Below are 22,521 nucleotides of genomic sequence, written 5' to 3'. Positions count from 1 at the left end.
TACCTTACATACTCACGACCAACATCCATCGGCAGAGTTATACATCGGATTGTCTGGCCTTTTTGAGAGCGGATACCAACATCAAAAAGGGGCGCAACCGATGCATCTCTCCGCACGCTGCAGCACACCTTTCTGAGCCTCGCAAACGCGCTGCTCGAGCATGAACGAGACCGCGGGAGACGCCGCCCCGAAACCGACTGAAGCTTGCCAGGCCTGCAAGTATCGTCACCGCAAGTGCGACTGGGGGAGGAGCGGCTGCCAGCAGTGCAGGAATGCGGGCATCAACTGCGTGCGCCAGCCGACGCTCAAGTTCCGCTTCTACCCAAAACAGAACGCCCTCACCCACGCCCCTCCAGGACTATGGCGTCCTTGTCCGCTGCCGACGGCGCCGGCCGTGTTCTACGATGAGACTCCCGAGCTGCGAGCCTTGTACGAGGGGGAGAGCCCGCGCCTGTCCGAGGACGCTGATGGCTCCTTGGGCCCGAATTTATCAGCTGAGAGCGCCCCGGCGGGCAGCGTGACCAGCAGCCAGAACGCCTATCCGTGCCTGGATGATTCCACGTCCTTGGGACGGCTAATGAACGAGACCTCGCCCTCGACGGACTACTTGATGGAAGACTTACAGCCTTCCGGGGAGAATTTCACAGACGAGGTCTCGCCGCTGAGTCCGCGGGAGGCGCTCCTCGTGCGCAACTTCACTGATCATATGGCGCTGTGGACGGACGTTGCGGATCCGGCACGAACCTTTGAGACGGTCGTGTCCCAGATGGCGTTTACGGATCTCATTATTCGATATGCTATATGCGCCTTCTCCGCGCGTCATTTCAACCGATGTCGGGACGAAGACGGCGACGGCCTCGCCTTGCACTATCAGAATCTATGCCTCAACCTCCTCATACCGTCCATGTCCGGCGGACAGAAGATCACGGAGAGTGTGCTGACGGCTGTCGCCCTCCTGAGACAGAACGAGGAGATGGACGGTAAGCGTCATGACCTTTTTGCTATCTCCTATGCTAACCACGAATAGAGGACGATTATCGCTTCCACTTGGAAGGCACGTCTCGCATCCTGAATATGGTTCCAGAGTTTTCTACGTTGGGAGGGGTGGCCGAGGCCGCATGCTGGCTGTGTCTCCGAGAAGACATTTACGTTTCGCTGACAACGCAAACACCGATCAAGACAGGACTCGACTGCTTTCCCGAGTCTCAGTCCATCTGCCGCAATGACGACTATTCCTGGGCAAGCAAGTCCATTCTCAACCTCGCATTCCTCCTCAAGCGCGCCTTCTGCGAACCGCGAGATCCCTCCGACGTGGCCCTCTCCGAGACCGAGATCGCCGACTGGAACGTGTCCAAACCGGCGTCGTACCGGCCCATCTACTTCCGAGAGCGGTCGCGAGAGGAAGGCCGTTGCTTTCCGGAGGTCCTGACGCTGTTGCCGCACCACGCCGTCGGGTTGCAGTACTACCACATCGCCCAGATTGTCCTCCACGCGATCGGGTCCCGCAACGTCGTCCATACGCATGAGTACCTAGCCGAGAGCAGGGCGAGAGAACGACGCATCCGGCATCACTTGTTCATGGTCCTTGGCCTGGCGACGTCGAACGAGAGGGCTGAGAACACGTGGTTTACGGCGCGACACTGCCTGGCTGTCTGGGGCGCGTACCTGCACCATCCCGCCGACCAGAACGCCGCGCTCGAGTTTCTGGAGAAGTGGCGGCGGAGGTCCGGGTGGAAGACTTCGGTGCTAGTCGAATCGCTGCAGCGGCAGTGGAGGGAGAACATCGAGGACGACTGAGGCTGTGTGCGTGTGTTCTGTGGTTTATGGCTTACTGGCAGACTACCGATACCCCGAGAATACCCCGAGAAGAAGACATTGAGATCGTACGACAGAAAGCGTGGTAAAGGGACAATGAGCCTCGGACCAAGCGAGGCTGCTCCGAGCATGCACCGGCACGACGTTGAGACCAGACAGACCGAAAGCGGCATCGCGACCTGGGATGTGCCATGGACGACGCTCTCTTCCCGTACCCCGTCCCCCGCATCACCTCCACACCACCCACACAACAGCCCCAAATCCCCGACATGCGGCGACAATCTTAGCTCCACTGGCGTTTCCCGGACGGGTTGAATTCCCCCATCAGGATCTGACTTGAGGTGGGGAGACGCAACTTTCCAACCTTCTCCCCCTGCTGGTTCCTTTCGTCTGAAAGTCCGTGTAAAACTGGGCTGTTGGTCTTCAACTCAAATCTCAGCGGGGAGAATTCCCCCCTTCGGCGAAATCCTCTATGGAGGGGCCTTCCAGCATGTCACTGGCGACGATTGACGACGAAACGAAGTTGGCTCTCACGTCGTAAGAACGATATGAAAGGCGAAGACGCCGCGCTTCTGTTCGGCTCTGGAGGCAAGTGCACAAATATTCAATCACAATTCTACAATGGCTCCCTCTACCGTCATCGACCATGCTGAGGCCAACGGCGTCGACATCGCCGCCAGGGCCGCTGTCAAGCAGGCAGAGCTGAACGGCACTGCTGAGCGCCCTCCCGTGCCCGACGACTACATGTATGACTTCAAGTACAACCACGCACTGCCGACCACCGACGTCCTCGGTGTCCAGATTCCACAAGACTGCGATGCGCAGGCCGAGGCAGAGAGTATCGTGAGACAGCTCTCCGATGCTCTGAGCTCTGGAAACGCGGAGGCCTTCGCAGACTTATTCCTCGAGTATGGTACGTTCATCTCAAGGCCTTCTGAGATCGAGGACAAATCTAACACACAACCGCAGGCGTCTGGCGCGACAAGCTCTCCTTCACCTGGGACCAACGGACCTTCAACTTCCGCCCGGCCATTCTGAAGGCGGCCCGCGACCTCCTCCCCACCACCAAGGCCTCCAACTTTGCCTTCCTCAAGCCGGCTCCTGTAGTCGACCGCCCCTTCGACGACTTTGCCCAGCTGCAGTTTGTCGTGTCGTTCGAGACAGACCTCGTCGTCGCCTCGGCCGTCATCAAGGCCGTTCTGACCAAGGACGGCTGGAAGATCTACACCATGCACACCGTCGCCGAACAGCTCAAGCAGTTCCCGGAGCGCGCCGCCGCCGACGGCCACATGACGGGCACGATCAGCTGGGAGGCGCAGCGCGCAAAGGAGGTCGACGCAGCTGACCCCGATATTCTCATCATCGGCGGCGGACAGAACGGTCTCGCCCTGGCCGCATGGTGCAAGGCCCTCGGGCTCAACTGCCTCATTGTCGAGCGCAGCGAAGAGGTCGGCGACGTCTGGAAGAAGAGGTACGAGTACCTCTCCCTCCACTTCCCCCACTGGGCCGACGACCTGCCCTTCTTCCGCTACCCCAAGCAATGGCCCACGTACACCCCGGCCCAGAAGCAGGGTTTCTACATGAGCTGGTACGCGTCCGCGCTGGAGCTCAACATCTGGACAAAGTCGGCCGTCATCGAGACCGAGCAGGATGACCAGGGCGCGTGGACGGTGAAGATCAACAAGAACGGCAACGAGTCCCGCACCGTCCGCCCCAAGCACGTCGTCATGGCCACCTCCCTCTGCGGCGTCCCGTACACCCCCACCATCCCCGGCATGGACACGTTCAAAGGCGGCGAGATCCGCCACTCCTCCGCGCACGACAGCTCCGCCGCCTTCGCCGGCAAGAAGGTCTGCGTCGTCGGCACCTCGTCCTCGGGCTTCGACACCGCCTTCGACTGCTCCCGCCGCGGCATCAACGTCACCCTCCTCCAGCGCTCGCCGACGTACGTCATGTCGCTGACGCACTCCGTCCCGCGCATCCTCGGCGGCTACGCCCCGGGCGCCGACGGCAACCGCGCCGACCCCGCGGAGCACGACCGCCTCTTCTTCTCCACGCCCGTCGGCCCCGGCGAGGAGCTCGGCCGCCGCACTGCCAAGGTGCTGGAGGACCTCGACCGCCCGCTGCTAGACGCGCTCAACGCCCGCGGGCTGCGCACCTGGCGCGGCCAGCGCGGTGCGGGCCATGGCACCCTCAGCCAGACGCGCAACGGCGGCTTCTACTTCGACGCCGGCGCGTGCGAGCACATCATCAACGGCAAGATCAAGGTTGAGCCGGGGTATATTGAGCGGTTCACCGAGGACAAGGTTGTTCTGAGTGGCGGCCGGGAGCGCGAGTTTGATCTTGTGGTGTTCGCGACCGGCTTCTCCAACTTGAATGATTCGATCCGGGATACCCTTGGCCCCAAGGTTGCGAACCAGGTCGGGCAGGTGTGGGGTGTCGACGAGGAGGGCGAGTACAAGGGCGCCTTCCGGGAGACGGGGGTGAAGAACCTCTGGATTATGGTGGGAGCCCTGCCCGTGACGCGGTTCCAATCGAGGATTTTGGCGTTGAGGTTGAAGGCTCTTACGGAGGGCATTTCGCCTCCTCCGTACAAGGCTTAGATGTGTATAGATGTGATCTTAGAGAAGACGCTTATGATTTGATTTATTTGAGTTGCACAATGTTGTTGCCCTAGTCATGTGTTCACTCAGTTTATCCCCCTTCTGCCTAAGCCACAGAACCGTCGCCTCGCCGAGTTCACTACAAACCGGTTCACGTTGAAGACAACCATCTATGATGCCAAGACATCTTTGATGGACGCATCAGTTCACACTGCGTGGATGTTGTCTCCCCCGACTTTTTAACAGGCCACTCACACCCATAACAATGCCTCAAAGTGATCAACGAGCATAACCACATCGAATCAAAACACTCTAACAATCGTCTATATTCTTCATCTCTACTTAGACTCTACGGGACCATACCAATCAGCAAACCCAAGATCGAAGCCCCACAAAGGCGTGTTGATGCGCTTCGCCTTGCCCTTCGCCGCCAGCCCGTTGAGCAGCTCCAGCTCCTCTTTGGACAGCTGGACGACCTGCCTGTTGCTCGAGATGCGCGCCTCGCTCACGGACTTGGGCAGCGCGACGACGCCCTGGTTCACATGGTAGCTGATCAGTACAGTGGCGGCCGAGGTATTGTGCTTGGCGGCGATCTGCTGGATTTCGGGGTCGGACATGATGGGGGCGCCTAGGTTAGACGTAACGTCAGCATGATGGCTTTAGACCTGAGAAGAATGCCGCAACGCACCGATTGATCCGAAAGGCGAGTACGCCTCCAGCAGGATGCCGAGCTTCTCGCAGTACGCCTTGAGCTTGTGCTGCGGGAGGTACGGGTGTAGTTCGACCTGGTTGACGGCTGGCACAATCTTCCACGTCTTGCGCAGGTCTTCGAGGTAGGGGATAGACCAGTTGGCGACGCCGATTGCCTTGACCTTGCCGGAGGCGTAGAGCTCCTCCATCTGGCGCCAGGTCTCGCTCTGGTTCCAGGAGCGGTCTACCGAGCGGGTGCCGTCGGGGTTGACGGGGAGGAGTTCGCTTGTTTCATTCTGAGATTTGGTTAGATGGTGGACTATCGTAAGGAGGTGTATTGGGGCTACGTACGGCGACGAGACGGACGGGCCAGTGGATCAGCTATTTGGCGTTGTTTTAGCTCAAGTCGATTGCGATTTCGGAGTATGATGGAACCCACGTAGAGATCGAGGTAATCGGTGCCAAGAGCATCAAGCGTCTTCTGCAGGCCCTCCTTCGCATTGGTCTGGTGCGTATTCCACAGCTTGCTGGTGATGAAGATTTCCCCGCGCGGCACGCCGCTGTCCTTGATGCCTTGGCCGACTTCGTTCTCGTTACCGTAGATGCTGCGAACGGGAGACTGTCAGCAGATGGGTTGAGCTTGGGCTTGGTGTTCTCGGATCTTACAGAGCGGCGTCGATGTGGCGGTAGCCGTCCTTGAGGGCGTAGGCAACGGCCTTGCGCACCTCGCCGGGCTCGGACCTCCATGTTCCTGTAGGATGTTGAATGAGAACTTGATGTCTTCTTGCTTTCAAGGGTCCCCGAGGAGCGACTTACCGAGGCCGACGGCGGGAATAGTGGCGCCGGTGTTGAGCTTGAATGAAGTTGACGACATGCTTGGGTTGTGCGAACTTGGGTTTGGGAGACGGAAAGAATTGAGTGAAGAAGGTAAGATTTCGGTCAAAGAGTAACGCGTCGGATCATAAAGGGATGGGCAAGGAGAATATTACCGGATTATAGCGCCGCGACGAGGTAACAGCTGCCGTCATACTCCGACCGCGGGGCATTGTCGGTTTCTTCCCCTCGTTCTCCTCACTTCCCCCTCTGTACGCATAGATTTCTTTCCAGGGTAACATTATCTGAAGATGCCGAATAGCGACAAGTCGTGACCAGATTTGGGGCTGATCTGACGCAGGAAGTCAGGGCGGGCAGAATTGCCGATCTCTCTGGGGTGGGTCAGCGCAACGCAAAAGGGAATTCTCTCCGCAAGAAGGAATTCCGCCCGCACTTACACTGGAGTCGGAGCCAACGCCGACGACGATCTCAGACCCTTGGAACTAATACATATCTCGGATCGGCCAGCTCAAAATGTTCCCCAGCAGCGGCAACGTCACAGAGTCATTCTCGAGCTGTATCGTGACAATTACTCCTTCTTTGCCCTGACGACCTCCCCCCTGTGCTCCTGGATCATCACCACCATGGCCGTCCAAAACCGCCTCAAGCTCTGCCTCATCGGCCTCGGCCGTCTCGGCGCCCTTCGCGCCAAGATCCTCGCCTTTGAGCAGCCGCGCATCGAGCTCGTAGCCGTGTGCGACACCAAGCCTGGCGCCGACAAGTGGGCCGCCGCCAACCTGCCACCCTCGGTCAAGTTCTTCGCGACGCCGGACGAGTGCATGAAGAACAGCGGCGCGCAGGCCGTCCTGATCTCAACGGCGACGGCTACCCACGCGCCTTTGATTTGCCTTGCGTTCGACATGGGCCTGGTATGTTCCGCCAATACACTTGCGTTGGTATTGGAGAGAATGTTGACGATGGTGATGTAGCATGTGATGTGCGAGAAGCCCATCTCTGTGGATATCATCACGACAAAGGACGTTGTTGCCAAGTCTGCGGCAAACCCCCACCTCAAGTTCTTGCTTCCCTTCTCACGGAGATGTGAGTTTCCATCGGCGGGTTAAAGACCGAGACTCGGCTTACAAATCTGGTAGATGACGAGTCTTACCGCGTCACGAAAAAGATGGCAGAGAACGGTCAATTGGGAGACATCCATGCCGTAGAAGCTTCTTGCCTCGACCCTCAGGATAAGAACGGTACGATTCCATTCTATCACTCCAGAAACATCAGACTGACCTCTTCATAGCCTTCTACGTCACCTTCTCCGAGCAGTCGGGTGGTATCTTCGTGGACGCAGGCATTCACCTAGTGAGCATCTCCCTTCCCAAATCTCAACAAAACCCAAACGCTAACCTGCCTCAGATCGATGTCGGCCGCTACTTCCTCGACGTCGAAAAGAACATCCCCAACCCCGCCAAGCAAGTCAACCGCGTAGTAGCCTTCGGCCAGCAGTCCGTCTACGGCGAGCTCGCGCGCTTCGGCGACGCCGACAACGCCTGGGGTCTCGTCGAGTTCGCCAACGGCAAGATCCTGCACACGCGCCTCAGCCGCACCATCACCAACGGCTTCGAGGCCGCCACGCGCGTCTGCGGCACAAAGGGCCACTCCGTCATCAACGGCAACTCGACCCTCAACCGCGTCGAGATCCGCGACGAGCACGGCGTGCGCACCGCCTCCACCCCCGACGCCTTCGCGCTGTACGACAAGACCTTCATCAACGACATTGCCGAGTTTGCCACTGCGGTGCTGGAGGACCTCCCGCTGTCGTGCTCGCCGGACGATGCGCTTGAGGCGGGCAAGATCGCGTGCGCGCTGCAGCATTCGTTCCGTCTTGGTGAGCCGGTGTACTTTGATGAGGCAGGGGAGCCGATTTTGAAGCCTCTTCCGTCGAAGTAGATTGGTAAGAATAGAAAGTCACAATAGAGATATTTGTTTGTACCTTAAAATCAGAATCGATAATCTTGTCTGATGCTTTTGCCCTCATCCTCTTCCAAAGTTCCTTCCCTGGCCTTCGTTGAAATCCTTGAGTTTTGATGGCTTTAGCTGAGAGTTTGGAGGACGCGATAGGAACTTGACATCTTGATGCGGCGCCTTTACAATTAGGTCAATATGGTTGACCGGCAACTACCCTTGGAAACACAAGAGACATACTAGAAGATGACAAAAGCCTTCTATCTCATCTAACCTTCTACTTCGCCTTTTCTTTCACCGCGATAAGCACTTGGCTGCCTAAAGTAGTTTCAGTCAAACAGCTTGATATGATACACATTACTGTAGCTGGTCTTCATCGTTCAACATAAAGTCTTTTGTTCTGAAACGGTATCTATTAATGTGCCTATGTATGGTAATTATGCAACGATATTATCTCTGAATTGATGAAATTGCGCCGGATATGTCTTTTACCGAGGTCCTGCCTTCTAATTAGACCTTTATCGGGCCCGCCACAAATCCGAGCTGGGACTTAAGAGGCATATTGGCCGCCAATTCCGGGTGAGGGACTTCTTTTGACATTGTGACATTACGCGGCCCGTCCTTTTCTGATTAGGAATGGGCCACATGATTCTAATCTCCTGCCGGAACTGCCGTCTCAATTTGATATCCCCTGCCTTATCGGCTGCCAAATCTACATCATTACTGGATGATGTTGCCATGCACCCACCCCATGGGGAAACTAGGTTCATGATGGGGAAGGCGACCTTCTCTGCCTTGGATTCGGACAGATTTGATTCTCTAAGGGGTATTAACCTCCGCAAGATAGCTGTCAGGAACCGGAGTCCAGGCGCCCGGGAACTGGGCTAGCGCAGCATCCATCGACCGAACGTGGGAATTCACCCCGTTTGTGAACACCAAATCTCCAAGATACCAAACCCCAGATTTCCCCAACATTCGTCTGGATTTGCGGGGACCCCGCTATACCACGGCTCCGGTACATAGTGCAGAATCCGGCCCCTGCCTGTTCCCTCATTAATGTTATCATCAAGTCGAGATAGGATATTCCGTGATTACCTATAAAGCTCCGTGTCCACGCACGTCCCGTCAAAGGCTCTTCCCCGTTCACCGCAGAGTCGTACGAACTCCTTTCTGGCTTTTTGTAACCAATTCCTCTCCTTATCAATACCAACCTCTCTCTCTCCTAAGCCAGTCGACATGGCGGACGCCAGTGACAAGTCCGCGGCTGAGGGACCCTCAGGTAACGGGTACGCTGAACACGATGACAACCCAGTCAATGCAAAAGCAACCATCGATATCGACGTCCTCGCGGAAAGCATCCCATACGGGCCCAATGGCGTGAGGGGTATCTTCTCTTCAGGGCCTTACATGCTGTCCGCGGCATTCTTGGCCTCGCTCGGAGGGTTCTCGTTCGGCTACGACCAGGGCGTCATGGGCATCACCAACGTTCTCCCGCAGTTCCACGCCGTTATCCCCGAAGCGGAAGGCGGTTTTGCCAAGGGATTCATGACGGGTATGCTCCTACTCGGCGCCTTCATCGGCTGCTGGTTCTACCCGTACATAGCCGATCGCTGGTCCAGGAAGAAAGCGCTCCTCCTGAGTTCAATCATCTTCTGCATCGGCGGTGTCATCCAGACTGCGGCATACAACTACGCGACCGTTGTCGTCGGACGGACAATCGGAGGTATTGGGACCGGAACACTTGCCCTCGGTGCCCCAATGGTGAGTTGTGCTCAAATTGCTCTTAGCATGGTGAGACTAACGCAGTTGTTGCGATGCAGTACATCTCCGAAGTCTCTCCGCCTCATCTCCGCGGAACGCTCCTCGTTCTCGAGTCTGTCGCCATCGTCGGAGGCGTCACGATTGCGTACTGGATCACGTATGCCTGCAAGGATATTGCCGGCGAGGCCTCATGGCGCGTGCCGTTTGCGCTTCAGCTGCCCTCGGCCATGATCCTCGGCGCCATGATCCAGCTGTTTCCCTATTCGCCCCGCTGGCTTGCGATGCAGGACAGGCATGAGGACTGCCTGAGCAGTTTATGCAAGCTCCGGAAGCTCCCGCCGTCAGACGAGCGCGTCCAGGCCGAGTATCAGGGTATTGTTGCCGAGGCCAAGTTTCAGGCCGTCATGCTGGAGCGCCGCCACCCCGGAGTCCGCGGATTCAAGTTGGAAGTGGTGCAGTGGCTCGATCTCTTCACGATCAAGAGCTGGAGGCGAACGGTAGTTGGTGCTGGTGTCAGTTTCTTTCAACAATTTCAAGGTACACGGTTTTACTCCTAACCTTCACATTCTGGCTAACAATCCCAAGGTGTGAACGCTTTCATCTATTACGCACCAACCCTCTTCAGAAACATCGGCCAATCCGATGAAATGTCACTTATTCTCTCTGGCATCTTCAACGCGCTGCAGATTGTCGGTGTACTTATCGCATTCGTCCTCATCGACCGGGTCGGCCGCAGACCGCTCGCTATCTACGGCGGCATCGGCAACATGGTTTGCTTCGTGGTTATCGCGGCCCTCGTCGGCACTTTCGACAGCCGGTGGGCCGAGAATACATCCGCAGGCTGGGCGTGCGTTGCCATGGCCTTCCTCTTCATCATCGTATTTGGCGCCTCGTACTCATGCCTCGGATGGGCCCTTCCTCCCGAGGTATTCCCTAACGGCATGCGCTCCAAGGGCGTTGCGTTTTCGGTGGCCATCACATGGCTTTCCAACTTCACAGTGTAAGTATAAGCTACATCCTCGTCAGAGTCCGGCTGAATTCAACTGACATTTGTCACAGGGGCGTCGTCACGCCGCCAATGATTGAGAGTATTGGGTTCGGTACCTACGTTTTCTTTGCCTGTTTCTGTGGCTTGGCTGCAGTTTGGGCATACTTCCTCGTACCTGAGGTGAGTTTCCACGTGGAGAACACAATGATGAGACAGGTTCCGCTAACATGATGTTGTAGACTATGGGAAAGACCCTTGAGCAGATGGACGAAGCGTTCGGTGACCTTAGTGGCCATGAGGAACAGGAGGTCATGAGACAGATTTTGGGTGATCAAGGTGTTACAAGCAAGCGGGCGGCTGCTTGAAGTCCCAAAAATAGTGTATTATTATTGGCCTAGGAATCAGGACAATATGGCAGGTCGGTTCATCGAATCACAGTTACCTAGGAGTTCTGAAATGGGAGAAGATATCAGCGTACTTACCTTAGAGTTATACCAAACACACTCCATTTACTGAATTCATTCGTGTCAAGATACGAGTTATCCATGAGTGGACAAGAAATATCCCGCCGTTTTGTTCGGCGCAACGGTGTCGCCATTATCGAGCTTGCATCTCACATCAGTGCTTCGTCAGATGATAGAGAATTATTCAACCTGATGTCTTATAGAAGAACATCATATGAGCTTGTGTGCTTTGTTCAGAATCCTGACAGCCGCCTCATGCAGTCCAGCCATCTTCTACTTGTTCAAATTCGATGCATCCCCGAATATCACCAGAATATGCGTTCGTATGCGAGAAATCGCCCCTCTACGTCGCTGAATATCCTCCATCAACAAACACAGTTTGCCCAGTGACCGCAGCGCTGGCGTCGCTCGCCAACCAAACCGCAACTCCCGCAAAGTCCTCCACGATCCCATTCCTCCCGATCATCGTCCTCGATGCATGCTTCTCCGCCTTCTCTGGATCAGCGAGAACCCCTGCCGTCATCGGCGTCTCAACGACGCCCGGGGCGATGGCGTTACAGAGAACGCCTTTCCGAGACCAAGCCTCCGCCTGCGACCTTGTGAGAGCAGCCAGTCCGCCCTTCGCGGCGCCGTATGCCCCGCTGTTCCCAAAAGCACGGAAAGCCTGCTGGCTCACAACGTTGATAATGCGCCCCCTCCCCCGCTCCGCCATGCCGGGCCCGAATGCTTGTCCCAGCGCAAAAGGTGCCGTCAGGTTCGCTGCGATGGTGAAGTCCCATTGTCCCTGGGTGATGTGTGACAGTGGAGGTCGGTGAGAAATGCCGGCAGCATTCACCAGTATGTCTGGCACGCCATGCGCCGACTTGATCCGTGAGATGGCGTGGTTCAGGTCCGCAAGATGAGCCAGATCCGCTGATATTGATGTCGCGGGAACACCGAGTTGCTTGAGTTGTTCGACGGTCGCGGCGAGAGGGGGTTCTCGGCGGGCTACGAGTATGATTTTTGCGCCTGACTGGCCCAGTGCGAGGGCGATTTCTTTGCCGATACCTGAGCTGCCGCCTGTTACAACTGCGGTCCTGCCGGCGAGACTGAAAAGACGGGTGAGATATGCGGGCAATTTCTGTAAGTTCTTGGCCATTTTCGATTCCTTGACACCTCCCAAATGTGTCAGACAGAATGCTGCGGGTCGATTTTGAGATGAACGTCTGAGTGAGGAGGGGTTCAAATGGCGAGGCGTCGAAGAGTGATCACAACAGCCGTTGTCGGCAGGAAAGCCATCGGGAAATGGCGGTTCGAGCCGGGCGATGTCGCATGCAGCTACCGGCGGCGCGTGAACCTAACGGCCTATTAGGGCGGCCTTATCACAGAATCTGGACTTTGCAGCCAAGCTTCACGTGGCGTTGGACCACTCGTTATATCGCGAATGTCGCATTAGGCGACTGAATGTAATCAAGAGTTGGGGTAGAGGGGGGCTGGCGTGCATGACCTACAGCTAGCCCGAAATGAGGGGGTCGGCAGAAACGAACTTGGGTTCAACGCCCTGGCAGCAGATGCTACCCACGGTCTAGATAGTCCTGCGGGTAGTTTTGCAGATGGCATATCTATCACGATATCAATGATGAGTTATGACAAAAACAAGCTGATAGTCAAGTCCTCGTGGTCTGTTGCTGGAATCGGAGGAACCCGCGATGGATGCCGTTGGTGGCGACTGACGAGCCGTTGACCATTAGCGCCATGCTTAATGCACGCGATAGCATTGGGCGGCATGCAGAATGCTGACGGCGTCAGGCGAGGTTCGCAAGCGCTCAGGTAGAAATGCGGGGGAGGACGGAGAAAGTCGCTCGACACAAACAGATCTTTATGCGGTGATTGATACGATCTGGGCTCATGTTTGCTGGCTGAGCAATTCTTCCGATGCCTTTGAATCAAGCCTTGCGAGAATGTCCAGGAGTGAGGAAAGCAAAGAGCTGGCTCGTCCTCGAACAACATCATTTTCGACGTTTTGCGAAAGCTCCAGCAGAATGCTCCCAACGACGCGCATCAGTTCAATCTTGAAGCATCATGTTAGCTTGTCATATGGCTGAGGTTGACACTACAGGAAACTCACACCAGGTTCTCCATTGGTTTGAATGTACTGAAAAGGGACACTTGTCAGACTATGCACGACGTCCCTGGCAATATTGATCTGCTCCATAGCCAGTGTCAATGGATCATCATTGAGTCCAATGAGACTCATCAGGCCATACTCAATGCATTGCCGAAGTACCATGATCCTAACGCCATGAAACATAGCAACAAGCCGAGATTTCTGCGTCCAGAAACAAGATCGTTGGAAAGCAACATCATACTGAGCGTCCAGATCGACCGTGTCAGGCGAGTTAAGCCAAGGAGGCAGGTCGTCTAAAAGACTCATGACTTCGATGTACATGTTGGTCATTGCTTCCTTCTCAGTGGCTGACGTCGTTTCTGCTGTCGAGCTGTTGAGAGTGGTGTTTTGTCTCTTCGATCTGATTGCCAGAAGTAGACGGCCAGCTGATGCCCAGCAGCGTTGAATCAAGTGGAAGCCCACCATAAGGGTGTCCTCAAACGAATCTGGCACATTCCTCATGCTCGGGTCGAGCAGGGGAACCCTCACCATGTCGCTTTCCTTGATAGTCATAGTTGAGTCGAATAAGGGCTCATGCAAGGTGACGTGCCGATTCGCTAGAGAAATGGCAGCTTTATCGCAAACATAGAGCATCCAGAAATTGTTTCGGAGAAGGGTGGACTCTAAAGAGTCGTACTTTGACAGAACATGCTCGTCATGAAGTCGGAGATGTTGAGCGAGGAGACCTCCTTGACTTAGAACATGCCATGCCAAGGGCGTCTTGCCAGCTGAATGCTGAAGCGCTGCTGACTGAAAAAGACGAATAGCCAAAGAGCTCGAATCGGGGTACTGTGTATCGTAATCTTCGTACACCTTAATCATCCTCCTTGATGCCTGTAGAAAAGGTGTAGCAACCAGATCGCGGTATGCCAAGATTGAGTCTGGATAGATAGAAGCAACGGCGGCGCACAATGCAGTGAGTAGAGTGAACGGTCTCATGGCAGCAACCCTTTCTTTGTCGGCACCCTCATCGAATACAATGTCGTCAACATATGACACGGATCCAGGAACTGGAAAGTAAGTAGCAGCCATGGCTCGAAGGGTAGGAATGTGGCAAATTGGGGACACTGGGAACATGTGCAGTACATAGAGAGAGATGCACTCGTCGACAACTTGTCTGATTGTTGGTGAAGGCAGAACTTCAGAGATTGCCAAGAAGAGATCGCTGCGTATTTTTGAAGGCGGAGTTGCTGAGTCTACCATGGAGTAGACAGGAGTAGTCGTAGCGGCTGGCTCGCAATGAGTTGTTGATGTAACTTGAGATCCGCCATTGTCGCCGCTTCTTATTTGCGGCGAAGGAGAGGTTCTCTGTCTGATAGACGGTCGGTCTTGGGCCTTTGCACGAGGCGTTTTGGGGCCTCTCTTCCGAGGTATCACCTTGAAGGTGCAGTCTAAATTGGATATGCTGCAGTTTGCGCATGGCTGAGTGGCATCGCACTGTCGCATGTCAGAAATAGTCCACGATCGGGTCTCACCTGGGAAGCGCTCGAGAGGTGTATGAATCGGGCGAGAGAAACAAGCTTACTTTCACCTTTCGTTGCCTACATGCATCACATGCTCTTTTGGATAGTGCAGAACTTGGTACGGGCATCGCGACGCTGGTGATGTGAAAGCAGCTGCAGTAATTTCCCCGCGGAGAAATTCAAAGCGGGGATATTCGGCGTTGAAGGTCGGAGAATATGTCACCACAACGGGCGGGATTTGTTCATGCGGCTACGGTCTAAGTGCATTTACGAACTTTATGCAACTAACACCACCATCGCAGGATGCCGAATGATAAAGGGTTAGACTCAGAAGCACTCTTGGAGTACTAGTCTCTTTTTGGGGTTCATCGTGAAAAGTAATGAATTGATTGGAATCCCTCTATCAAAGACCTCGCCAACTAAAGTCTTCCTCAAGTTCAAACTCAGCGCTCAGCGCTTCGTCTTTTGGGTCGGCACTCTTGGAAACGATGATGCGAAATGCGCCCCTCTCAGCCAGCCACTGCTCCATCTCTTCGTTCCAATATGACAACGCATACTTGTCAAGAGTGACCTTGGCTGTGACCGTGTCTCCTTTCCCAACCCAGACTTTAGTAAATCCCTTCAACTCTTTCCGAGGACGGTCAAACGTCGTCTCAATGTCTTGAACGTATATTTGAACGGTCTCTGAGCCATCTCGAAGCCCAGTATTGCGCACGTCGACGGTAATCTCAAATGACATCGTACTGCAATTATCGAAGCGAACCTTCTTCGGCACCTGGAGGTTGGAGTATTCGAAATTTGTGTACGACAGGCCATAGCCGAAGTAAAAGAGCGGGCGCGTCTTGACCTTCTCATAGTATCGGTGACCGATGAAAACGCCCTCGCCATACATGATCTCCCTCTGGCCTTTTCCAAATGTCAAGAAAGCTGGCGTATCCTCAATACGCTTCGGAAATGTCACCGACAGACGGCCGCTGGGGTTGACTTTACCAAACAGAACGTCGGCAATGGCATTGCCTGTCTCCTGGCCGCCAAACCAGGCGTGTACAACAGTTGCAGCTTGTTCGATCCAGGGCATAGCTATGGGACATCCGGATTGAGTTACAACAACCTGGAAATAGCACATTAGGGTTCAAGTCCATATTCGCAGATAGACAAACTTACTGTTCTGGGATTTGCCGCAATGACCCGCTCAATCAACCCATCAGTCCCCGGTGGCAAGTCAAGGGACTTCCGATCAACGGCCTCGCTCTCATAGTCCGCATTTAGTCCAGCTATCACAATTGGTATGTCGACGGACTTTGCTAGTCTCACAGCCTCTATCAACGCCTGCTCCTTGTCGATCTTCTCACAGCAGCCGATCCTCAACCCACCTGCACTTAGAGCGCCAACCCCGGGAATGGCGGCTTCATTTCGGAGCACTACGCAGACTTCATAACCTTTTCCGGCCTCAACTTCGACTTCCGCAGTCCGCTCCATGCTTGCTTGGTTGAACATAGGTGTATGCATCGTCTTCTTGGGTTGGCTGGTGAAAAGATCGATCACCTGCTTTCCGTCGACATACAGTCTTCCCTTTCCGATAACGCAAAGTCCGAGTTGTATTTTTGCCGTCTTTGTGGCAGTCAAACACGTCTTCACACGCAGCCAGTACGCGCTGGGGACGCCCTTTGGAAGACTATCGGCGAAGTACATCTGCGCCTGTGTTGTCGTCGTAGTGTGCAGAGGCGTTGCATCTCGGTTCTCTTCAAAGTTCTCTTCAAACCAATCAAGGATATAACCAGGCTGGCTCGTACCAGGAACAGTCACATTGGACGACAGAAGAGGGGTGAAGAGATGGCCTGCCATCGATTAGCACAAGCATGATACCTCAAGCTGGCATCACTTACCATGGCATCCTATGGCTGTCTTCACTCTTCCCTCCCCTACGACATCGACAATAGCATCCAACGGTGTGCTGACATAGTACGGTACCAAGTCCGCCGACCCACCACCACTTACGGCAGGCAGCCGAACAGCAGGTCCAATTAGACCAAAGGTCTGCTCGGAAGACGGATTGAGAGGCAGCACGGATCGTTCGTTCTTCAATAGAACTATTGAGTCGCTCGCCACTTTCCTGCACACCCGCCGTTTCTCTTCAGTATCACCTTGTGTACGCTCGTCGCCCTGATGCTTCAGTGCTGGCTGAACCTTGTTGGTCAGATTCAACAGACTTCGGACCCGCTCATCAATGGTTGCCTCCTTGACCTTGCGGCACAAAACAGCCCACATGAGCAATTCGCCCCTCCACCTTGCTGGCCCAGGCATCTCAAGATCAAGCCCGGCATTCACAGCCTCAGAGGTGCTGTACGTCCCGAACCAGTCACTCATGATAAGTCCGTCCCATTCCCACTCCTTACGGAGGATGTCCCCCAAGAGCCACGGGTCCTCACTCGCGTGAGTACCATTAATCCTGTGGTACGCCGTCATGAAGCACCATGGATTCGCGTTTTTGACGGCAATCTGGAAGGGTAGGAGATGCGTCTCACGCAGCGTTCGCTCCGAAACTCTGATTGAGTCTTCAATAGACATAGTAGACTGGTCATGGGCGGCATAGTGCTTGATGCTAACCCCCACACCGTTTGTCTGCACGCCGTTGATATACGCGGACGCCAAGGTGCCGCTCAGGAAGGGGTCCTCAGCAAAGGCTTCGAAGCCACGACCAATGAGCGGAGACCTTTGTAGACAGACAGTAGGGGCGAGGATAACATGACAGCCCTTCTCTTTGGCTTCGGCTGCGAGCATCTCGCCTGCAGAATGCATCAGTTCGGTGTCAAAGGTAGCGCCCATAGCCGTGGCTGAAGGCAGCAGACACCCCGGAGGCTTGATGGTCAGCGACGATGAGAGCTTCGGGTAGATCCCCACGTACTCCATTGAAGAAAGCCGTTCCTCGAACGCCATGTGGACCGTCGGAGGTCTAAAAAGGTCAGCATTGTCCACATATTTACTGGTGGCGCCATACTGTGATACTTGGAATTTTGAGGCGGTCAATCGCATGTGTCGTCCAGGTGTCTTTGCCCGCGAGAAGTTTGATTTTCTCCTCAAGAGTAAGATCCATAATAGTACGTGGCACGTTGATGAGAGCTTCCGACATACTGACTGACGGTCGAGCGGTAAGTTCGGTTAACACTGATGAAGCAGCTCTTGCAGCAAGGGGTTGGGCATTTCCAAAAGGCTCTAGCAATGTTTTCAGACTATATACTTGTTGTCCTCTCAGATTCTATCATCAAATTTTCCCCGTGGAGAAATTGTGGTTTGCGTCTAGCCAGAGCCTCCACAATTTCTCCGCGGCGGTTTGCCATGACAATCCCAAGTTTGACAAAGATCACCCATGAAAGCAGGAATGAGCCGCTCGTACATCAGTCATTCGGTAACCTCTGGCCTTTTACGCAATATGAAATGTCAATAACCCAATGTCCCGCACTGAATCCAACTCCTCCGCAAGATGACCGACGTCCGCCGATCTGTCCTTTGCCCTTAATCAAACCTAGGGAATGCACCGGAGCGTCACAAACTGACTCTTTGGGGTGATCCACCACACCCAAGAGAAGCCCCAGACGAATCCGATGGTCTTGCCGATTTTCCCGCTCAGCGCGTGGTATACCCTTGGGCAATACGTTTTGAGATAGTGCAGGAACAACGTCTCGAAGGCGATGACAACGAAGTTTGCCACCCACGTGAAGACCTCCCACCAAAAGCCGCACCTAATACCGGCCAGGTAATCCGTGTAAGCGTGGAAGAAACCGCTGATAGTGAAAACAAGGCAATTCAGCAGCCAGCGCTTCTTGCCCATGAAGGGACCCCTGCCGAGCCCGACGACCTGCATCATCATCTCGCCAGTGCCGCAGACAGTGCGGTAAATTAGGCGGTCAAAGTACTTGCTCCAAAACCGGCGGATATTCCATGCTTGGCGGATGTCTCCGAACATAGGGGGCCATTCCTCGGGTTCGTCGATTCCAAGGCCGACAAAGAATAAAGCGCACAACAAATGAACTCGGTTGTACCAGTTGTAGGCTGCCCAGACAGATTCGAAGCCGAAGTAGACACGAACCCAAACCTCGCGGGGCTCGATATGGTCCCCCCTAAGGAAGCGACGGATTATTGCCGACTTGTGGTCCTCTATGTCCGTCCAGACGAAGCCGAGATATCTGTCGATGACGATGTCCTTGGCGTTGTCTACGATGATGATGAGGAGTATTCGACATACGGTTTCCAACATCCACCGAAGACGATGGTTTCTCCATATCTTCAAGGCGTGAGTGCTGAATCTCTTCCAAAGCTCTACGGCGACTTGCTTGTTCGCCGTATCGGTGACTGGGGCAACCTCGTTGGCCTTTTTGCCGTTCGCGGTGGTGGCCTTCTGGGCTTTTCTTTCGGCCAGTTCCTTTCTCTTCTCGATTACAGCCGATGGGTCCTGTCTTTTCTTGTCTTGGTCCCTTATGAGATGGTAGACAGGGGCTTGTCGAGCGGTATTGATAAAACGTCCGTTCCATGCGATCTTGTAAGTGGCGCGGGCTCGCTGAGGCCACGGGAGTCTCTTCTGCTCCTCGGTGAGAACGAATCCTTCGCGAAGAACCATGACTACCGCGCCCATGCATTGGATAATGATACCCTTGAGCAGAGTGTCCTTCACGGCATAGTTCATGTTGATTCCGCTGACGTATCGCAAGATTTCGATGCCGGTGGCGCAGAAGGCGAGCACAAAGGGTAAGCGGTACTTCTCCCTGCAGTTGACGGCTACGACACCGCACGACATACCAACGAGGTAGACTAATGCTGGCCAAACCCAAGCATGCCAGCCTGTGTAATTTGTCGCGGCAGGCAGCCTATATGATCTTTGTGACATGTTTGCGGCATATTGTTCCGTTGACATCCGTTGCAATTCATCGTGGGTGTAGTTGGAGGCTTTCGAAGTGATATTGTTGGCGATCGAAGTAATATTCTCGACGATGGACTCCATGTCGCCGGTATGGTCAAGGGCTGTCGAAGTCACATTCTCGACGATGGACTCCATATCATCGGTTGATTCGTCTTCGACTCGAACGTCTGTGCCAGTGTGCAGATCCAACTGAAAGACTAGAATTGGCAGTTTGCTTTCCACGCGTCTTACCTGGTGAACGACAGCCGAAAAAGGCAAACTCCTTGGGACGCAGGGAGCAAAGCTTGAGTGTTGGGTGTGGCGAGTCGACTTGGGTTCTTATAATAGTCACCATCAATAATACCCGTAAGAATATTAGCCATCTCCGTTCAATTCAGCCATCACGGTGCCTCGTCTATAAAAATTCAACTTTGCGTTCGTGTAGGTACACCCGCATCCACCCGTTCCCCTTACCCCCTCCCCCCCGGCGCGCGAGAGTTTGCCCAAAGGCTACGTTTCCAAACCCATGCCTGGCTACTCTTCAACACGACACAGTCTTCCATTCTCATGAGGCAATCCATCGGCAGTCTCAATTGTCCAAAACTCACTGCCCACTGCAGTTGCAGCATAAAACACATCTTCAGGGTCCCATTTCCTTTTCAGATCAAGCAAGCGCGGGTATTTCTCGTCTCCGTAGAAAGATTGCTGAAAGTTTGGCTCCATGCGATCTGACTCCGCCAGGTAAGAGCCAGCACCTGGAGAGACGTCTCTCCAACGCTGCATATCTCCGAAGGTAAACCCATTTCTTGCTTCCAAGATTTGATCGGCAGTGGCATTCACAGACCACCGCACTGACTGGAGAGCGAACAAAATGTTTTCCCGCCAGGCAGGGTTCACCGCGTTGTCTGGATTATCCGGACTCGTAGCTTTAATGTTAAATCCCACGAAGACGTGATTTGTTTCCAGCGACGTGCGTATGGCGTCGAAAGTCGCTTGTCTCAGATCTTCTGACTCGAAATTCTTTCTTGGGAACAGACGAGAGCCGCTCTGCACATTAACCTTCTCAACGACTTCTAGCGGGAAGAAGTCCTTCCAAGCAGGGTAGAAAGAGGCGTACTCGGTAATATTAGGATCAAAGTCAATCCCCAGCTCCCGAAGCTCGGTGAACCACGGGTTCAGCAAAGACTCCACAACCTCTGCGGTCTTATTGGGGGCGAAGAAGGGCGTCATTTGGAACAAGAAATTCCCAGGACTGGGGTTATTTGGAAGCATGACGAAATAAGAATATGTTCCATTGTCGGCATTGTCGATGAAATGGTCGAAATAGCTTCGCACACCGGACCAGAAGGTATCATTCGAAAGGCCGTCTGCCGTTGAAAACTTGAATCCTGCTGCTGTCGTCGGAACATCGGGAAACGCCTTGACTGTGACGGACGTGGCGATTCCGAAGGTTGAGCCGCCACCTCCACGGAGTGCCCAAAACAAGTCCGAATTTTGCGTATGATCTGCGGTAATAAATCTGCCATCGGCAGTTACGACCTCAAAGGCAAGCGCTTGATCTGCACCGGTGCCGTAGATGGAGCTTAGGGGAGAATGACCACCCCCCTGGATGTACCCTCCCATCACGCCAACAGTCTGCAACGAAGGCGTTAGCTTTTTATCTGCAAGGTTATTGATCGCAGTGTAGAAATTTACCTGCCCTTCTCCGCCCACAACCACCTTTCCGTACTCATGGGCGATCCGATAAATCTCAAAGGCTTGCACGCCTGTGCCGCACTTGAACGCCGGACCGGAGTACCCCTCCACCTCATCAACTATCTCTGGAATGTACTCCACGTCTTTCAAGTAATGCGTCCAGATGCTCAAAGACTGGCCACCGCCCGACTTTCCTGAGAAATCATGTCCCGTGTTCTTTACCACGAGTCGAATACCCGTCTCTTTGGCGAACTTTACTCCCTCTTGAATGTGCTCGGGCGTTGTTGCATTGATAACATACCAGGGGAAGCCGCCCATTGTGCAGTTTCCAGAGTCATAGATGTTGGGGGGCAGACACGTCAGACCTTGGTAAACGGGCGAGAACATCTCGATGGGGTCATCGAGGTGGGTGTACGAATTGGTCCAGTTTGCAGACATGGCCGCACACCGAGCCGCATCATACTCCAATCCGGAATAACATGCCGCAGCCTGGGGTCGGGGTTTGAGCAGGCGATTATCCACCCGGCCATTCAGTTCCGCCCATGCTTCGTCAGAGGGCCAGGCGTTATCGCCAGGGTAGACTTTGCAGCGTCCCTCAGCGGAAGCGATCCCTGCAATTCCCAGAAGGAAGAGAGCTGGCAATTTTATCGTCCTTGTCGTCATGATTGATGTTTCTGCGATGCTGAGGAAAAGCTGAAGTAAAGTTCTGAGGAGTATTTGTGACTATTTATTGACAATAGTTTTCGCCGTGCTTTCATTGTCCATGAGCGATGGGCCCCCTAACGTCGTACTGAAGATGCCATCTCCTCCGCTTGGACGGCGATCTTCCCCTAGAGGAGAGAAATTCAGTAGCATGTCAGCGTTGCATATGGGGCCATCACCCCGGGCTTCTTTAGGCTCATTCGTCCCCTCGCACTTAATATATGCTTAATGAAAAGCCGGCAGAGTTTATCACCCTAGCTTACAAACCCTTGCTGGCAAAATTCTTTCCGGATAAGAACGAGGAGGGGTCGCTGGCGATCAGCAGAAGAACAAGCCAAGACCATTCTTCGGCTTTTTCTACTCTTTGCACTCTGCTTCCTTACACTTACACGTTTTGCGGGTATCAACATTTCCCAAGACATTGATATTAATCCGTGGCGATCATCTAGACTCATACAATTCCATCCTCCTTTTTCAAAAGCATCAAGTCCTTGTCCCTCTTACAATGTTTCACAT

General features: G+C 54.3%; 8 protein-coding genes across 8 annotated transcripts; 4 read left to right on the top strand and 4 right to left on the bottom strand.

Annotated features, from left to right (window-relative positions):
* Positions 1–160: 160 nt before the first annotated feature.
* On the top strand, positions 161–1,797 carry GCG54_00002741 (uncharacterized protein; the record flags this gene model as incomplete). Its single annotated transcript, XM_045402824.1, has 2 exons — positions 161–980; positions 1,028–1,797. 2 exons carry the CDS (start codon positions 161–163, stop codon positions 1,795–1,797), a joined length of 1,590 nt encoding a protein of 529 aa, XP_045269442.1.
* A 639-nt stretch (positions 1,798–2,436) lies between these two features.
* Positions 2,437–4,418, top strand: GCG54_00002740 (putative oxidoreductase CzcO; the record flags this gene model as incomplete). Its single annotated transcript, XM_045402823.1, has 3 exons — positions 2,437–2,728; positions 2,785–3,764; positions 3,849–4,418. The coding sequence occupies 3 exons, from the start codon at positions 2,437–2,439 to the stop codon at positions 4,416–4,418; spliced, it is 1,842 nt and encodes a 613-aa protein (XP_045269441.1).
* Positions 4,419–4,756: 338 nt separating this feature from the next.
* Positions 4,757–5,982, bottom strand: GCG54_00002739 (D-galacturonate reductase; the record flags this gene model as incomplete). Its single annotated transcript, XM_045402822.1, has 6 exons — positions 4,757–5,046; positions 5,107–5,404; positions 5,460–5,489; positions 5,548–5,713; positions 5,775–5,859; positions 5,925–5,982. 6 exons carry the CDS (start codon positions 5,980–5,982, stop codon positions 4,757–4,759), a joined length of 927 nt encoding a protein of 308 aa, XP_045269440.1.
* Positions 5,983–6,565: 583 nt separating this feature from the next.
* On the top strand, positions 6,566–7,877 carry GCG54_00002738 (uncharacterized protein; the record flags this gene model as incomplete). Its single annotated transcript, XM_045402821.1, has 5 exons — positions 6,566–6,850; positions 6,911–7,022; positions 7,076–7,177; positions 7,228–7,289; positions 7,344–7,877. The coding sequence occupies 5 exons, from the start codon at positions 6,566–6,568 to the stop codon at positions 7,875–7,877; spliced, it is 1,095 nt and encodes a 364-aa protein (XP_045269439.1).
* Positions 7,878–9,128: 1,251 nt separating this feature from the next.
* On the top strand, positions 9,129–11,006 carry GCG54_00002737 (MFS glucose transporter mfs1; the record flags this gene model as incomplete). Its single annotated transcript, XM_045402820.1, has 5 exons — positions 9,129–9,653; positions 9,713–10,190; positions 10,239–10,653; positions 10,713–10,821; positions 10,881–11,006. The coding sequence occupies 5 exons, from the start codon at positions 9,129–9,131 to the stop codon at positions 11,004–11,006; spliced, it is 1,653 nt and encodes a 550-aa protein (XP_045269438.1).
* Positions 11,007–11,448: 442 nt separating this feature from the next.
* On the bottom strand, positions 11,449–12,243 carry GCG54_00002736 (Tropinone reductase-like; the record flags this gene model as incomplete). Its single annotated transcript, XM_045402819.1, has 1 exon — positions 11,449–12,243. The coding sequence occupies one exon, from the start codon at positions 12,241–12,243 to the stop codon at positions 11,449–11,451; it is 795 nt and encodes a 264-aa protein (XP_045269437.1).
* A 954-nt stretch (positions 12,244–13,197) lies between these two features.
* GCG54_00002735 (uncharacterized protein) lies at positions 13,198–14,283 on the bottom strand (the record flags this gene model as incomplete). Its single annotated transcript, XM_045402818.1, has 1 exon — positions 13,198–14,283. One exon carries the CDS (start codon positions 14,281–14,283, stop codon positions 13,198–13,200), a length of 1,086 nt encoding a protein of 361 aa, XP_045269436.1.
* An 834-nt stretch (positions 14,284–15,117) lies between these two features.
* GCG54_00002734 (putative beta-glucosidase I) lies at positions 15,118–21,741 on the bottom strand (the record flags this gene model as incomplete). The annotated part of the gene is made up of 6 exons (XM_045402817.1): positions 15,118–15,825; positions 15,879–16,552; positions 16,601–17,667; positions 18,266–19,818; positions 20,506–21,243; positions 21,304–21,741. The coding sequence occupies 6 exons, from the start codon at positions 21,739–21,741 to the stop codon at positions 15,118–15,120; spliced, it is 5,178 nt and encodes a 1,725-aa protein (XP_045269435.1).
* Between the last annotated feature and the right edge of the window lie 780 nt (positions 21,742–22,521).

The sequence above is a fragment of the Colletotrichum gloeosporioides genome (genome assembly GCF_011800055.1).
Source record: "Colletotrichum gloeosporioides strain Lc1 chromosome Unknown consensus_13, whole genome shotgun sequence".
Taxonomy (NCBI): Eukaryota; Fungi; Ascomycota; class Sordariomycetes; order Glomerellales; family Glomerellaceae; genus Colletotrichum; species Colletotrichum gloeosporioides.
Note: the sequence above shows the minus strand (reverse complement) of the source record. Positions and strands in the feature narration are given on the sequence as shown.